At 36.8% G+C, this 18,336-nt stretch overlaps 1 protein-coding gene across 3 annotated transcripts in view; it reads right to left on the minus strand.

Annotated features, from left to right (window-relative positions):
• The window catches only part of Mnat9 (microtubule-associated Nat9), a 105,915-nt gene that overhangs the window by 46,089 nt on the left and 41,490 nt on the right, over positions 1–18,336 (minus strand). For all 3 annotated transcript variants that reach the window (XR_016548825.1, XM_090397921.1, XM_090397920.1), the window contains exon 4: positions 8,008–8,088. Coding sequence is in view for 2 of the 3 variants with exons in the window: in XM_090397921.1 (XP_090254047.1) it covers positions 8,008–8,088 (81 nt within the window). In the remaining variant the exon portion in view is untranslated. The remainder of the gene's footprint in view (positions 1–8,007; positions 8,089–18,336) is intronic.

Raw genomic sequence — 18,336 nt, forward strand, 5'->3', positions numbered from 1 at the left:
GAAGAGGATTTGGAGGCAGAATTTAACTTCATCAAGATAAAATTTCTTCCTGCAAACACCACATCTATTTTGCAACCCATGGACCAACAGGTCATATCAAACTTTAAGAAATTGTATACAAAACACATGTTCCAAAGATGTTTTGATGCAACTTCATTTACCAGTCTGACTCTGAGGGAATTCTGGAAGAATCATTATAATATCCTTCATGCTATTCAAGTCATTGCCATGGCATGGGATGAAGTGTCAGTAGGACACTTAATGCTGCCTGGAAAAAGTTATGGCCAGACTGCTGCAAGATAAGAAGTGCTGTTTCCAGTGTTCAAGATGCTGAAGATGCTACTGGGGAACTTGCTGCTGAAAATGCTGACATTGTAGATAAGATAGTCTCCTTGGGCAAAGCATTACATTTGGAGGTAAATGAAGAAGATGTAGAACAATTAGTTGAACAACACTCAAAAGATCTGACAACAGAAGATCTTGAAGAGTTGAAAAAGCAACTGAATCAGGAAAGAGACACGGAAGATAAAGAGTGCTCATCCGAGGAGGAGGACAGCAATAAAAAGGTAAGAATGCCAACAGGTGACATTAAAAAAATGCTGCACTACTGGGAAGAGTTTCAGTCTTTGGCTACAAAGTGGTATCCCAACAAAGCTGAAATGAACAGACTTTGTGCCTTGGTTGATGACAAGCATCTGAATCACTTTAAAACCAGTCTGAAAAAAAGAGCAGTTCAATCAACTTTGGACAGATTTTTGACTTCTCCTTTAGCAAAGAGACAGAGGCCAGCTACTGAAGAAGAGGAGACTTACCTGAATAAACTTTGAAAATTTGGAAGAATAGTAAAAACATTGGGTACACATTTTCAGTTTAATAAAGTGTATATAATAGTGTAAAGTTCATCAGTTTTTCATTCTACTTTTCATTCTCTTTCATCTAATTGGGTAGTGTTCATCTCAGCCTTTGGTGAATTTTTTGCCCTTTTATAGTGTACTTTTTACTATTTTATAAAACTTATCTTTAAATAGTATCGGCAACTACTAGTATGAGCTAATGCATACAGCATATATTTCCTAGGAAATGTGTTTTACATTATGGAAAATACCAAGAATAGCGATCGGAACTTTACCACCTTTGCTACGACTTGCCCTAGTTTGTACTACGTACTTGGACTACGTGCATTAGCTCATGCTAGTATTCGCCGATACTTTTATAGTTTACTATACTATATTCGGCATGAAACTTTCTGATTCCAATCTTTGAGTTTCTTATTTGGTTTTAAAACAATGTGGGATTTAATATCCCCTTAATTTAAATAATGTTTATATCACCGAAATGAAGCCTACTGGCTCTTTATATTTAAGTAACAATAATGAACAGTTTATGTCTGTTTATACAAGCTTAGTATAAACAGACATAAACTGTTCATTATTTACAGACAGCACAAATTCATCTGATCACAGTATAAAAAAAGATAAAAATAATTATATAAGTCAAGTGGATATCAGATCCAACATTATTTCAAAACCAAATGTAGAAACTATGACAGTTTTGTAAAATAATTTGACCAGAGAGGTTACGGGAATACGTTCCCCGGCATTCACGAGTTGCCTTAGTATGGACCCACTGTCAGTGCCAGATTATTTTGCACCCTAGGCAAAGTTTACAAGTGTGCCCCTTATTTCATAAACTAAAATGTTTCTAAATGAATCACATTTAGGTAAGGAACAAAAAAGAACCAAGAGTTAAATAGTAAAATAGTGTGATGTGTGAGGGATAAGAAAAAGAATCGATACCTAAATCATATATCACTATTTAATTTTGATATTTTAGTAAAGTATGAATAAAGCATAGCTTGAAGTTTTGCACCCCTTCGTGGCTTGCATCCTAGGCAGTTGCCTAGTTTGCCTAAATGGTAGCACCGGCCCTGTATGGACCATATAGAAGACATAAGCGCAGCCCAAGTGTCTATATCAGAGTTGGCAACAACGTGTCTCGTGAGCCGCATGCAGCTTGTGTCCACGGGTCATGCGGCTCTTCACGCTCTACCAGGAAAAAAAATAAACAAAAAGAGAAGAGGAAACAACAAAAAAAGAGGAACAAAACAAAAAAAAAAAAAGAGAGAAGAGGGAGATTAAAACAGGGTTAATAAAAATTACTGTAATATAAAAAGTTTAATTCGAAACACATTAAATGAAGTTCTTTAAAGAATTAGAATAATATTAAAGTTGAAACACAATAATTTTAGTTACTTATTTACTAGAAGAGGCCTTCCTTGTATCCATTTTCTTATTAAGCTCCTTAAAATTAGATGTGTAATTAGTCAAAGCAGTTCTTATAGGCTCATTCAAATGTTCTTCATTTAAAACAGATCTATATTTAGATTTAATAAATTTAAGAGTCAAATATAGCGCTTCACAGGAGTACATGGTCCCAAAAATGGAGATCAGTTTTCTGGCACATTGTTTAAGTGTTGGATACTGTTAGTCCAGAACTTGCTTCCAAAATTCAATTGCAGAACATCCATTTTGCTTCACTAGCTTCAGTAATTTGTTCTTTTGAAATTCCAAAAGCTCCAATTCTGCAGCTGTGACATCTATCACATTTGATTTTGAAATAGGACAACCACGCTCAAACACGTTCGTAAGGAAAGGATTTTCCAAAAAAGCAAATTGGCTTAAGTTCTCGAAGGTGGCAAAATCAATTAAGTTCTTCAGTCAGATCATTTAATTTCCTAACATAAGATCCTGTTTCTAATTCCACTCCTGAATAATTTGTCAGTATTTTTTTCAGATAAACGAAGTGATTGAAAGTTTTATTTTCCAAGTCTCTCTGGAAAAGTTGCAGTTTGCTTTGGAAGCTTAGCACAGTCTGTGAGAGATTGATTATTAGTTTTTCTTTCCCATGAAGTGAATCATTTAATATTTGTAGATGCTGGAAAACATCGGTTAAAAATGCCATGTCTAACAACCACTGATTGTCTTCAAGACGAGGGAAAAATTTCTCCTTCTAGCTAAGAAACTGTTTGATTGGGTCTAACAACAACAACAAAAAATAATACATTGCTAACTGAGAGCCACCTTACTAAACAAAACCATGATACGCCATTAGGAATCTCATCACAATTCAACTCATTGAGAAAGCTTTTGAATTGTCGATGTTTTAGCACTTGAACGAATAAAATTTACAATTCTTAGAACTATGTTCATTGCCTGTTCAAATTTAAAACACTTGGCAAAACACTGAATAATGCAATGCACGGGTAGGAAAAATGGATATAATTCATCATTCTCAAGGAGCTCCATGAGTCATTTAGTTTTACCCATCATAGTTGGAGCACCATTGGTTGCAATGCTGAGGATTTTTTCACACTACACCGAAGCTTTTGTAAGTACAACATTGAGAGTTTCTTTGATGTCAGAGCCACATGTTGTATCTTTCAACACTATCAAGTCTAATAGCTCTTCCTTGATGTCCAGGTCGTGAGATACAAAATGGACAAAGGTAGCAAGTTGTGATTTGTCCTGAATATCTGTAGATTCATCCAAAGCCAGACTAAATGCAGCACAGTTTTTCAAGGTATGGTGTAAGTTATTTACAATGTCAGCACTGATAACAGAAATTCTCCTTTCAATTGTATGCCTGGAGACTGGCATCTTTTTCAATCAGTTTGAGTAGGTTTTTTTATTATCCGAGTCTAAAACTGAAATTATTTGTGCAATATTCTTCTTCGTAAATTCTCCTTTCGTGTACGGACATTTTGACTGTGCAATATTACACGCTAAAATAAAACCAGCCTTGGTAGTAACATCAGCCTCTTCAGTAAACATGGGCAACAATTTACTCTGACCATGGAGTTGTTCTTTCAAAGTTGAAAGTTTAGTTTGCCTCAGATCCGAGTCAAGAGGAAATTCTTTACTAAAATTACTGCGATGCATGTCATAATAACACTTGAGATTTGCAGGCTTTGAATTGCACAAGTGTTAATTGGTATATGGCACACATTGGTTTACTTTGCCATTCACAAAAAGAAATTCCTCTTCCCACTCTGGCCTGTTTTTTATGCGACATTTCTAAGCACTTAAAAAAGAGTTCAACGATAACAATCACTGTCAATGAACTCACACAACAATATGCTGAATGATACCAATAGATGAGCACCAAAAGTTAACTAATGTGTTGTGGCATGAAGGCATAACTTCTGCATCCTCCACCTACCCACCTCGCCATGTGCACACTCACGTATTCCCGTACCATCGCAATGATCAAAGGTTGTGGCTCTTCTAAAGTCTTACCAGAATTATTTTGGCTCCAAAAGAACGCATGGTTAGCCACCCCTGGTCTATATATTCACCTTTTATTGGTCCATTTTGATAAAGTTTCACTGACCTTTTTCGAACTAGCTGGTTTGAAATCAGTTAGAGACCTTAAGAGAGCAAAAACTCTCATTCGCGGTATTAAGGAACTTGAAATGTCAGAGAGATGTATTTTTCGTAAGCAAACTCTTGGTCAATTTACAAAAGTAATTACTAAAATAAAGAGCCAAAGGCTTCAGTTCGGCGATGTAAATTATATAAGTCAAGTGAATATTAGATCCAACATTATTTCAAAGATGAATGTAGAAACTGTGACAGTTTTATAAGGTAAGTTGACCAGAGATTATAAAAGAAACTGCAGAATTTTATGCAAGGTCTGCATTTTGAAAGTGCTGATGAATCAAAGACCATTTCATTAAAAAAAAAACTAATTAAAAAAAGTAATACTGCAAGAAAGCAAAATAACAGTGATTGTTGCTTCTGTGTAGAGATTTTTTATGTTTTTTTTTGTTTTTGATTCCAATAATTAATAACAGTTTAAAAATTTTAATTTGTGTGTGTGTGTGTGTGTGTGTGTCATATCAGTAATTACTTTTGAGGCAGTTTTCAATTAAAGTACATCACTGAAGTGGTTCAAAAAACACTCATTTGTCATGAAAATTCTACTAGAAAATAAAAACATCCTGTATAATGACAAATTTGAAAGTGGCTCTGCTGGATGCAAAAGATCAATTGAGTTCCCTGACTTGCAACCCATGTGTGTATATAGTCATGCATTAATGCATTCAAGATTTAAGTTGTAGTCAACAAATTTGAGTTCTGGAAGAAATTGAAATACTCTAAACAAAAAATTTTAATAGCCACATATATGAGATATCTTCGAAAAGACAGGAGGGCAATGACAGCTAATGAATCAATACATAGGTTGTGCAGAAGAAATGATATAGAGTTTGTGGACCTATGGCCTGAGTTTCATGGATATAAAGATTTGTGCAACTTAAATAGATTTGGAGTTACGTGTCTAGAGAGCTTTTCACTGAGAGTGCAGAAGTGCAAAGTCAGGAAACTAAAGAAATTAGGATGGATGACAAGTGTGTGAAAATACCCATGAAGCAAATGATTGTAAGAATGACCAACAAGTGCAGAGAATTAGAAGGCCTAGCCCATGGCTAGGCCTTCTAATTGTTGTTATACCTCTTTGTTAACTTGGAAGAAATTTGATTGTAAGCAGTGCTTGAACATCTTGGTAATATCAGTAGGAAAGAGATCTTTGATGATGTTCATGACTACTTCTACTGGTACATTCGTGAATAAGGATACTACGTCTAGACACCGGTCATTATGTCTGTTTGTGTTATCTTCACGTTTTTAAGTTTGTCAACAAATTGTTTAGAATTTTTTTATGTAGGACTCTGTTTGTCTGATTTTTCCCTTAAGTAAGTTAGCCAGGTGCATAGCCAATAGATAAGTGGGGGAGGACCTGCCATCTACAATCAGACGAAGTGGCACTTCTTCCTTATGCACTTTAGGTGCTCCATACAGTCTAGGAATAATGGGATGCGAGGATTTAAGCTTTCTTTTTAGTTCTTCAGGCCAAGTATTCATGTTATGGATCAGGAAGTTTGTCTCATTATGGTTCTTCATGGTAGGATCTTTGTTGAGGATTTTGTACGTGGAACTGTCTGATAGTAAGTCGTTTATCTTCTTGAAATAGTCTTTTGAGTTTAGGATGACGGTGGCATTTTCCCTTGTCTGCTTTAGTTATTATTATTTCTTTGTTCTTCCTCAAGTTCCGAATAGCTTTCCTATCATATGGAGTGGTATTAAGTTTTGGTTGTTTTGCTGTTGCTAGAATAATCGTGCTTTGGAATCTAATATCATTGGCTACAGCTTGTGGTAGCAGGTAGAGACTTTTTTCGATTCCACACATAAAGTCCATTTTAGGAATGTAATTTGGAGTGATTGAAAAGTTAAAAACTTTCTTTAGGATATCTGATTCCAACACATCAGGTACGAATTGAATATAAGTGATGTTAATTGCCGCAACTATTTTGATGACATTTCTTATAGTCTAGATCACACGACCTGGAATAATATAGACCACATGATAGAACAGAGCTATGAAAAAACTTTCCAGTTAAATAAAGTCAAACAAATTAGAAAATTTGAAGAACTTTACAAGAAAATATACCACACACAAAGGCCTCCCAGATAACAAAGTGATTTTCAACATGTCGAATCACTGCCTATCCAAACATGAATCAGATATCCTAAAGAAAGGTTTTAACTTTTCAATCACTCCAAATTACATCTGGAATGATTACATTAAATATCAGACTCACACACTCACTCACCCATGTGAAAGGTCACCAAGCCTATAATACAATGCTATGTGCAATCAAGAAGGTAAAAAGAACCAAAAATCTGCTGATATGGTTCACAAACAGCCAAAAATTGCATACCTGAAGAAAAACAGAGTAACAGAGGCTGTTCCAAAGGATAGAGATAGATGGAAAAAAAGAAAATGAATATAAGTCGGTTTATGATAATAAAATGGTTATTTTTGACCACGAGAACTATAGGAGAGAATGACCACTATTTGGGGGTTTTTTTTGGTCAAATATATTTATTTTAAACTAAGTTATACCAACTAGTTTCTTGATGAAGCCAACAGCCACAGTTGGCAAAACTAGTTGGTATAACTTAGTTTAAAATAAATATATTTGACAAAAAAAAAAAAAAAAAAAAAAAAACCCAAATAGTAGTCATTCTCTCCTATAAGTTGGTTTACTAAGTTTGTAGCTGGACCAGAAATGGGTGTTGACCACGTATACTTGTGTACTTATAATCTTGAAAGAAAGTGGAGGAATGATGGTAGCCAGCTCAGCAGCAGAATATTGCTAATGAAAATACCTTAGAAGAGGCATAACACACAAAAACCAAGGTGAAGTGACTTTGAGAGAGAGGAATCATTGAGTGATCAGATTGCCATATTCTAGTTGAATTCTAGTATCAAGCTAAACTCAGGGACACACACATCTAAATGTGTTGATTTCTGGCTATTGTTTTTGATTTACTCAATATGATTTCTAAATAGTCACTGCAAGATATATCACATATTCCATCACTGAAAAACACCTTACTACAGGATGCCAGTATTGTGAACGTGTTAATCTTTTTCAGACAAAACTCTGACATGTCTGATTTTACTTATAAATTATAGATAGCAAAAAATCTTCAAATCTCTGATGTGGCAGCAGTGTTATTTATGGAATGCCAAGCTCTACAAATTTTTTCTAGTAGGTGTGCTGAATAAACAAATCCATTCTAAGAGTAATCAGTTTTTCCACACTGGCACATATGTCATGTTCATCTTCTGCCACTGCAATTGGGAAACAACTTTCATCCTTGTGTGCGTAAGGAGAGAGAGAGAGATCTGTAAAAGCAATTTCTAAGTTCCATTGGAACAATGTGAACTAAATTGGAATATGGACAATATGGAACAATAGGATAAATAAATTCGGCATTTGTTACAATTTTTTCCTCAATCATAAAATAGGAATGAATAATGTTAAATAATGAATAATCATAAGCACATCAACAAAAATTTCGTGTTTAAATTCACAATTCAGAAAAGTGATCTGACAGAATATTGTATAAATGTAATCAAAACTTCATTGCTGTTACATACCTGCGATCATTATTTCAACCTCAGCTTGTTTTATGGTTGCATGATCATTGATAAACAAGTTCACGTCTCCTATCATAGAAGCTTTATGTAGTAGTATAAAAAAAAAGTATTAGTATTTACTCATTTTGATATCTGAACAAATATCTGACAAAAATGTACTGATTAATAAAGAAAAGTTTCAAATTCTGGGTAGGAAATCTAAATCAAGAAAAAAATTTTTACGTATTCCTTGTATTCACTGTTTCCTTTCCAACCATCCCTCCACCCTATCCAATATATTATAAATAATGAAATATTATTTGCATCCTTTCAAATTACTTGAAGTAATTTTTTAAACATTAAGTAAATTTTAGACTTTCGGAGTATGGCATCATAATTTTATCAAAATGTGAGAAGACAGCTTTATCAATGCTACGTATGGAGACGTTAGCTTGCTGTAATTATCTCTCTGAGATGATGAAACTTTCAGTAGGCAGAATGCTGTAAGGGCATTGTTTTGTTTAGCATAATTTCTCCATGAAAATGGTCCAATTAACATAACTAATGTTAAATCCTAATGTTATTAGGATTTAACATTAGTTATGTTAATTAATAAAAAAAAAAAGTCAAATCCTAAATACCAAATTATTACATCCCACAAAGCTAGGAGGATTGATTATTTCAAATAATTTTTCCAATAAAAAACAGTTTAATTACAGTGAAAAAAAATTATTTCAGATTGTTCTATCAATAAGAATAAATTATAATAAAAAAAACTTTTATCAAGCAGTCATTAACCAAGGACTGCTTGAACAATGAAAATTACTATAATGTAACAAACATCAAAATAAACAGATAGATAAGCATGTCAACTAAGGTGCAATGTTGTCTATAATCAGATTATCCACTAATATGGAAAAACAAGTATAGCTAGCAGACAAATTAGAAAAATACTATACAATATCTATATTAAAATTCTAAATTAATTGAAAAGTACATGTTCTTTACATCATACAAAAATTTGGCATAAATGGAAATTTAAAGATGTGAAATTTTAATTAACCATCCTAATCTTAACAATGGTAGCATAAAAATCCCAAGAATTTGGATGGCACTTATTCAGCCCACTTAATTCAAGTTTTCCAACAAACTCTGACTTTAGGACTCTAAGCAATTATTTCGGCTTTTATTGGCCACCATCTATACTGTTTTGTTTTAATTTATATGTATACCTATATAAGTAACTTTTGTGTTAACATGTTGCTCTGTAGCTTAATTTATTTTTCTAACCAAATAGATAATAATAATAACAGGACTCTAGTGTTGATGTAGCAAAGTTTTTTTTTTCACCAGGAGTCAGGCCAATAGTTTTAACAGCTGATCAAATCAATGCAACTTTAGTATACTATGTTGTTGTAGTGCAGCTTGGTTTTTTTTTGTATATATGTGTCTACTCCAGATGATGACCTTCATGTGAAGGTTGAAACATCGAGTGATTATTGTGGTTTATATTAAACTGAAGTTTTACTCTATGGTAGTTGTTTCCATAATTTTTATGATGAATTCTGATTGCCATATAACCATGAAGAAAAGGAAAAATATCAGGTACAATTATGGAAACAGTTACCGTGTTAGAGTAAAACTTTAGTTTAATATAAACCAAAATAAACACTCAACGTTTCGACCTTCACATTAAGGTCATCATCTGGAGTATGCACATATATACACAAAGAAAAAGCTGCATACAATCTACATGCTATGCAAGGTTACTGATCAACCGTTAAAACTACTGGCCTGACCACTGGAGGAAAAAAAAAACTTACTACATCAAAGTTAGAGTCCTGTTATTATTATCTATTAGGTTACAAAAATTAAATTAAGCTGGAGAGAAACATGCTCACAGAAAATTAATTAATTCATCTTCAAGGCCCACCTTTCCTTGGGTTGTGGGGGCAGTAGCTGCAAGAGGACACTTCCAATGGTCACGATCCTCCTCCACCAAGCTCAGGTGTTCTGGTGGGACTCCCAAACGTGTCCACCCAAGGTTTAGGATATAATCTATCCAGCAAGTCCTTGGCCTTGCACATGGCCTCCCACCCTCTGGCATGGCAAAGAGGGCCTGCTGGGGGAGCATCTCTTGTGGCATTCTGACCAGGTGCCCGTACCAATGTAACTGTGATCTCTCAACACGGAGAAGCAGCGGTTGAGTATTAAGGGTTTCCCGAATTGCAGCTACTGCCCCCACAACCCAAGGAAAGGTGGGCCTTGAAGATGAATGAATGAATTAATTAATTTTCTGTGAGCATGTTTCTCTCCAGCTTAATTTAATTTTTGTAACCTAATAGATATTTAGCAATTTAGCATTTAGCAATTTTATTGCTAAATGGACCTCTTCTGCTGTGAGACTAGTCATCGCCCCAATCTGCACCTCTTGGATGTCCACAACTACTGTGCCACCTGGGTTAGGAAGGCTCTCAAAGTATTCCCTCCATCTGTGGAGGATATCCTTCTCAGTTGTTAACAGTGCACCATCAGAGGCCTTAATTGCCCTTGCTGTGCATGATTTCCTCCCTCGAAGGCGGCAGATGGTCTGTCAGAATACTTTGTTTGTATTTGCATACGATGAGTCTAATCTTTCGCTAAAGGATTCCCAAGCCTTCTGCTTTGCTGTCTTTACTACCTCAGAAGCAGCTTTTCGTGCCTCAGCATACCAGAAACACATCTCAGGTGATCTGACCCTAAGATATGTTAGACAGGCCTCCTTTTTTGCTCAGACAGCTTTTTGGACCTCTTGGTTCCACCAAGGTGTCCTTTTCTCACTGCCCGTTGCCACGCTGAGCCGCTTTCTGTCACAGCATGAGTGCAGAGGCAGTGACAGCTGCTCTGAACAGCTCCCACTCCTCCTCAACATCTGCAGTATGCTTGGGAATCTCTTTGAACCTGGAGGAAATGTCATCTGCAAATTCCTCCTCACAGCATCATTTTCCAGTGCCTCCCATTTCACGTCGTATAACTGCTTAGGCCTACCAGCGATGGTGGTAGCATCTGGTTTCTGAAGCCGTAGAGTGCAGACAACAAGGTGGTGGTCAGATGACAGTTCTGCCCCTCTCCTCACACGAACGTCCAGCACTGAGGAAAATAGGTCTGCTGAGACTATAAAGAAGTCAATCAGAGACTTTTGTCCAAGTATATCCCTGTACTACCAGGTATACTTATGGACTTTTCGGTGCTGGAAGAAGGTATTCATAATGGACAAGCTGTTAGTACAGCAGAAGTCCAATAATTTCAACCTATTCGTGTTAAGGTCAGGGTCTCCATTCCTCCCAACAACACCCCTCCACATCTTTTCCAACATGTGCATTGAAGTCATCCATTAGCAGGACTGATTCCATGTCTGCCACCCTGTCAAAAGCAGCATCCACTTCCTCTAGGAAGGCAGAATATTCTGACTCCAGATTTGGTGCACAGGTTTGCACCACAGCCAAGTCGTGGTTTTTCATCTGGAGCCTTAACACACATACCCGTTCCCCCAATGGGATCCACTCAGCAACACAGTCTGACAGCAAGGGCTTGTGAGTACAGACATTGTCGGGCTCACACCAGAGTAGTAGAGCTTCCACCCCTTATCCAGGTCGACAGTTCCAGAGCCTCTCCTCTTCGTCGAAGAAAGCCCGACTTAATCTAGTTGGTAGCGGTTGGCTTCCTCGACCAGTTCCTTCTCCTTCCCTGTCAGAGAGAAGATGTTCTAGTTGCCTAAAGCCATAGTCTGGTGCTGTTGTCGTTGCCTTTCCGTCCTTTTGCAGAACCATTTCTTTGTGCTGCCCATAAACACCTCCCCAAACAGGTAGCTGGCCCATTGATGGAGTTTCCTCTAGAAGAGTGAGGAGTGGTGTCTAAGGGAGACTAACATATTTTTTGAATGGGTCCCTCTGCCTAAAACCCGAACGTGTCCCTTGGTAACTCACGCGACAGACGATGCAGTATGACCATTGTTTGATGACCTGACCATGTTACAGTGTTTGGTAATGCCCTGTTAGCATAAGACGAAATGACACAGCAAAATAGGAAAGATTCATTCCTAGCCCTCGAATACTCTAATAGCATTTGGGAGAAGGAGCAAGAAGGTAAGAAAGAAGCAAGGAAGGAAGAGGAGGGACCAGTTTACAGATAATATAACAGATGTATATTACATGAAGTAAGGCATGGTCCAGCATCAGGTACCTCAGGTTTTCTGCACCCGTACTCACTAAAGTGAGCCCCTGAGGTGGAGCTCACTTTAGTGAGTACGGGCATTTAGTGAGTTTCATTTATTAATGAAAATTAATAAAGAAATAAAAAATAACTCATATAAGTATACATATAAATTACAACAAACTGGTATGGATAGTAGCCAATTACAGCTGAAAAATTGCTTAGAGTGTTCTAAAGTCAGGGTTTGCTGGAAAACTAGGTGGGATGGAAAACAAAAACCAAAAATAACTTATCAATAACAAATAGTTTTTGTATATATCATTAGATTATTAAACATAATTTGTCTGGACATAGCATTAGTTACACACATGGCGAATGAGCAGGGCTGTTGCCAGATTAGATTGTGCCCTGAGGCAAACAATTAAATATCACCTCTGATGGGTTATAAGACAAAAATATAAGAAAATCTCCAATTGCTATTTTGTTTTTATTACAAGAGAAACATTAATGCAAAACAATTACATAATAAGATTTATTAATTCTCGTGGAAAGGCTTAGACGTTGGTTATGCATTTTTTACTAAGTAATTTAAGGAAATTACAATGTCACTAGGATATACATTAAAATAAATTTTAATATACTTCAATAGTTCGGCAATCGCAAAATATTGAAGGGCGTCGAGTGCTTCAGGTTTTACACTAATTGACGAAAGGTTGACTACTGTTTCGGTAGGAAGTTGTGGTCAATTAGTGTAAAACCCTGAAGCACTCGATGCCCTTGCACGTGGCCACAACTTTGCCATTGCGCCCAGAAGAATACCTGCTGAAGATATTATGATAAGAATTGAACGTGGGATACGACACCTTCCAAACTACGTTGCCAACGATATTAGACTGGATGTAGCTTGTGTTCTGACCAAAGCTAAACCACCAAAAGCTAACATGCCCAGCAAGGAAATTAAATCTCTACTGAAATTAAAGAAAAACAAGAAAATAATAATCACCAAAGCTGATAAAGGGAACGCCACAGTATTGCTTAACCAAAAGGATTACACAGATAAGCTGAAAGCTTTATTGTTAGAACGGGCTACTTACCTTCCTATCGAGTATACAATCCCACCAACTCACAAATTAGAAAACTCCACAGGCACCTTAAGAAGGTCACTTCTTGGCCTGTGGAAATCACTAACAAATTAAAACCATTTAACTCCATAACTCCCCCCCCCCCGTATTTATGGACTCCCAAAAATAAATAAGGAAAATGTGCCATTACGTCCCATAATGGATGGCATTGATTCCCCTACATACAAACTAGCTAAACATTTGGCCAAAGCTCTCATACACTATACTGGCAACACACCTTCACACAAAAAAAACCAGTCCACTTCAAAGCCAGCACAGAAAACCTTACACTCAAACACACTAACATAATGGTTAGTTTTGATGTCTCCTCCTTATTCACAAATGTCCCACTCAAAGAATCCTTAGAGCTAATCCAAGCTAAATTTCTTCCCGATATCACAGCCCTATTTCAGTTCACAATGAACTCAGGCTATTTTGTTTGGAAAGGAAAATTCTACAAACAAATAGAGGGGACAGCCATGGGTTCTCCACTCTCCCCACCCTTGGCCAACTTTTATATGGAGACTTTCGAAGAGAAAGCCTTAAACTCTGCCCCACAAAAACCAACCATTTGGCTTCGCTGTGTTGTTGATGTGTTCGCTATTTGGCCACATGGCTCCGATGCACTCCTCTCCTTCCTAACACACTTAAACAACCAATACCCCAGAATCAAATTCACCCTGGAAGAAGAAAAAAACAAGTGCCTTCCTTTCTTAGACACACTAGTCACCCGCCAGCCTGATGGAAGCTTGGTTTTCTCAGTCTATAGAAAACCCACCCATACAGGCAGATACATTCACCAACAATCCTATCACCCCTCCTTGCAACAATATGGAGTCATTAAGACACCACACAACAGGGCTAAACTTATCTGTTCAAATGACAATGCCCTAACCACAGAACTAAACCACATTCTCAACACTTTCTCAGCCAATGGCTACCCCCGCCAAAAAAAATTCCAAAAAATATTGAAACTAGTAAACCACAACCCCCCCACACACACAACAAGGATTACTCTAAATCCATCACCATACCCTATATCCGAGGCACCTCGGAAAAAATTACAAAAATCCTAAAAAAACATGACTTAACTTCTTGTTACAGACCATATAAAAAATTGGCATCCCTTATCCGCTCTACTAAAGACCAACCCCCCCCCCTATACCTACCTGGTGTATACCAGGTCCTTTGCAGCTGTAAGCTGTCCTACTTTGGCCAAACAGGCAGGACAGCCAATATCAGAATTTCAGAACACAAGGACTACATCCAGTTTCACCAGTACAGCCACTCTGGTCTTGCGCAGAGTGGCTGTACTGGTGAATTCTATGGCAGGTATCCACTGGATACCTGCCATAGAATATGGTGGAAGAAAGCCATGATAGTATACCATAGTAAATACAAGTATGAAAGGCTTTTCATGGAATCAGCTTATCAGCTTCAGCCCTAAGAAACAATCCGAACCACAACGAATTTGGCTGCATGAGACGGCCTCAAATTTGGGAAACCTACATCAGAAGACCTTCAGCCCAATCGCCCAAAAATACCAACATTGCCCGCTAGGGGGCACCATCAGGACTTTAGGAAAAATAATAGCTTCCTGCTTCTTCCTCATTTACTGTTTGTTGTGCCTGCGTGCATGCGTCTTGTTCTTAAGTTTCATGAAAATGGCAACGTGACGTTGACGAAATATTGAAGTATATTAAAATTTATTTTAATGTATATCCTAGTGACGTTGTAATTTCCTTAAATTACTTAGTAAAAAAGATTTCTTAAATAACAAAGATAAAACAACATTTAACAATATATAGTACACCACTTTGGCAATTCGATAGTAGAGGTATGTAAGTTTCTGTTCACTTAAAACCTTGATATTCCAGGTCTACCTACTCACTGATGAGACCTCAAAAAAGGTTGAAACCGGTTTGGGTAGTGACCTCTTCTCATAATGTAAAACAGTATTTATACATCTCTTAGGAGCTGGGTTTTACATTATGAGAGAATATTAAAGTTAGTGATGGAGCTTGCTCCACCTTTTCCTGGTGTTGTACTACCCAAGTGATCATTTACACTTGGTTCCGCCAAAAGTTTTTTCGGCATTGAAACTCTATGGATGTCGATGGATTTCGACCCGAGTTTCGTACCCGGCTATAAAATAAAATGGGATTTAACATCTCCCTCTTAGATTTATTAAATGTTTGCCCTACGAGGATATTGCACAATAGAACTTTTTATAAGCTCTTCTAAATTTAAATTATAAGCTATGTCCACCTCTATCAATATATTGCTAGACCAACCAATCTTTGTTGGGTCATTGCTGTTTGCAAATAATTTTTAATCAGTTTAAGCTTGGAAAAACTTCTTTCCGCAATTGCTACTCTAACAGGAATTATTAGCATAGCGATGGAGCCTACCGCAATATAGCTGAACGAGCACCCTTATTAAGTTACGTGAAGCAGGCTGTCTCTATGCTACACCCTGTTGCCAGTACTGCAAAATAAGTTCTTAGTAAGAAAATCAATGCATGTAAAATTTTGTTGAAGACTACCGTGCAGTCTTTTTATACACACACACACACACACACACACACATGCAAAAAAAACCACAGGATTCGTTTTTATGCACTAAGATGAAGTTTTATTCACAATGTAATGAAACTGTATATAGTGAATAAATATCTTACACACACACCATAACACTTCAAAAGAGAAAGCAAAAACAAAGTAAATATATTACTTGACAGGAAATACAGTAAAATACCTTAAAAACCTATTTCAAAACAACTGATAAGGGATTTTTTTTTCTAAGAATTTTCAATTATCTCAAATCTATTTCTTTTATTCTTTAACTGCAAGAAAGGGAAAAAAAAAAACTTTCATTTTTGGACTATATTTCCAAATATCCAAGAAAACCTCGGCTAATCCTAAAAGAATAGTGAGGCTTAGCTTGTTTTTGTAAATCACCTGAGGAATAAAGAACTGAGAACCTTTATGCAAAATCTGCATCTCCAAACTTAGTGAAGTATCAGAGACTTTACTCGAAATATTTTTTAAAATTAAAAAATGGAATAAATTATTTAAATTTGAAATTTTATTTTTTTATTTTATTCCTTGAAATTTATTCATGTAGATGGAGTTATACTCCTGCAGTTAATAGCACATATTAATGGCAGACTGCATACCTAGAGTCAGGAGAGTAAATCATGTGAGAGTTAAATGGATGAATATTAACATTAATCTGGAGCTGTACAAAATTCTGAACAGAATTCAAGGAAAAAGGTGACTAGCAAGCACATGACCAGTACAAAGCAGTAGCAAAAGTGGCCAGAAGGGTAGCCAGTATGGTAAGAAAGGTAAAAGCAGAATATGAAAGGAAATTAGCAGTGCAGGCCAAAGATAATCTCAAACAGTTCTTTTGGTACATTACAAGTAACACGAAGAATGTTTGTGGCAGAATGATTTTAATGAATACAAATGCTAGGGAGATAATTTTCCCCTCTTTCCTAGGATATGGAAAGAGGGGAAAATAGTTCCATTGCATAAAGGTGGCTCCAAGGCTGATGTAACAAATTACCAACCAATCAGCATATCAGGAGTTGTTGTCAAGGTAACGAAGTTGGTCAAGATGGGGGGGGGGGCAACATGGTTTTGTGAAGGGTAGGTCGTGCCTCAGTAACTTGCTCACATTTTATAATACAGTGACAGCTTTGGATAAAGGTAATGAGTATACAGTAATACTGCTGGACTTTGCAAAAGTCTTTGACAGTCAATAAACTGCAGCACATGGGGATGGATATAGGATTGGTGAGGTGGATAAGAAGGTGGTTGATGGAGCGATATGAGAGAGTAGTTTATTCAGGAGTAGAGTCCAGAAGAAGGCCTGTGACTAGTGGTGTACCATAAGGCTCTGTTCTTGAACTGCTATTATTTAATTTGTACATTAATGATATAGGAAAGGATCTGAGAGAAACTGTTCAGTTGTTTGCTGATGATGCAGTTGGGTAGAGCAAGTAGAGTAATAGTTAATACAGATGATGTTAAAATTTCGCAGGATGATTTGGATAGACTGGCAGTCTGGGCAAAGGAGAATGGATGTCAGTTTAATTATTATTACTATTATATGGCACCTCCAGGGAGTCCAAAGACTCATCGAGGGAGATGAGTGCCAACAGCATCGAACGCCTCCAACTACTAACCTCGCTCTTGCTTAACTTTTTGCGTGTGGCCAAGTGTAAGGTCATGCATTTTGGAGTGAGAGATTATGAGTTATATACACATTGATGGAACTGTACTCCAAGAAATTGATGAAGCCAGACATTTGGGAGTGTTAGTAGATCAGGAATTAAAGTTTAGAGGGTACATAGCAGAAGTGGCTACAGCAGTTCATCAGATGACCTAGTTACTGAAGAATACTTTAGCAAGCAGAGACAAGCAGGTTATTACTCCTCTTTATTGAGCCTTGATAAAACCTGATCTTGACTACTGTGAGCAGATCTAGTCACCAGGGTTTTTTGGTGATGAGGAAGAGTTAGAGAGGATCTAAAGGCAAGTGAACAAGATGGTAGAAGATCTGTGGAATGAACCTTGTGAGAAGAGGTTGTAAGTTTGGGGGTTACAGAAACTGGCTCATAGGCAGAAAAGGGGTGATATGATTGAGACACAAATTACTGAAGGGTTTTTACAAGGTTACTAAAGAGGAAATTTTTCATTACAGGTCTGGTGGTGGGAGAACTAGGGGGCCATCGTTGGAAACTGAGCAAGAGTGTGGTTAGCAAAGTGCTAGAACTAGGTTTTTACTTGGAGTGGTGAATGAGTGGAATAGGTTACCATGTTATGGGTGCCATGACTGTGAATAAGTTCAAAGCAAAGTATTATGATAGATACTGCACAAATGTTGGATAGTGCTTGTCATGATGTTTAGGGTCCCCTCTTGATGAGTCAAACTAATGGAGTATCCAGAAATAATAATAAATAATATGATATCACACATTTTCAATTTAATTCATTTATTTTCATGTCTTCGTACTGTATTGAAAATGGCC

This window comes from Typopeltis vanoorti, chromosome 9 (assembly GCF_054136105.1).
Source record: "Typopeltis vanoorti isolate ZY-2024b chromosome 9, IOZ_Tvanoo_1.0, whole genome shotgun sequence".
Taxonomy (NCBI): domain Eukaryota; kingdom Metazoa; phylum Arthropoda; class Arachnida; order Uropygi; family Thelyphonidae; genus Typopeltis; species Typopeltis vanoorti.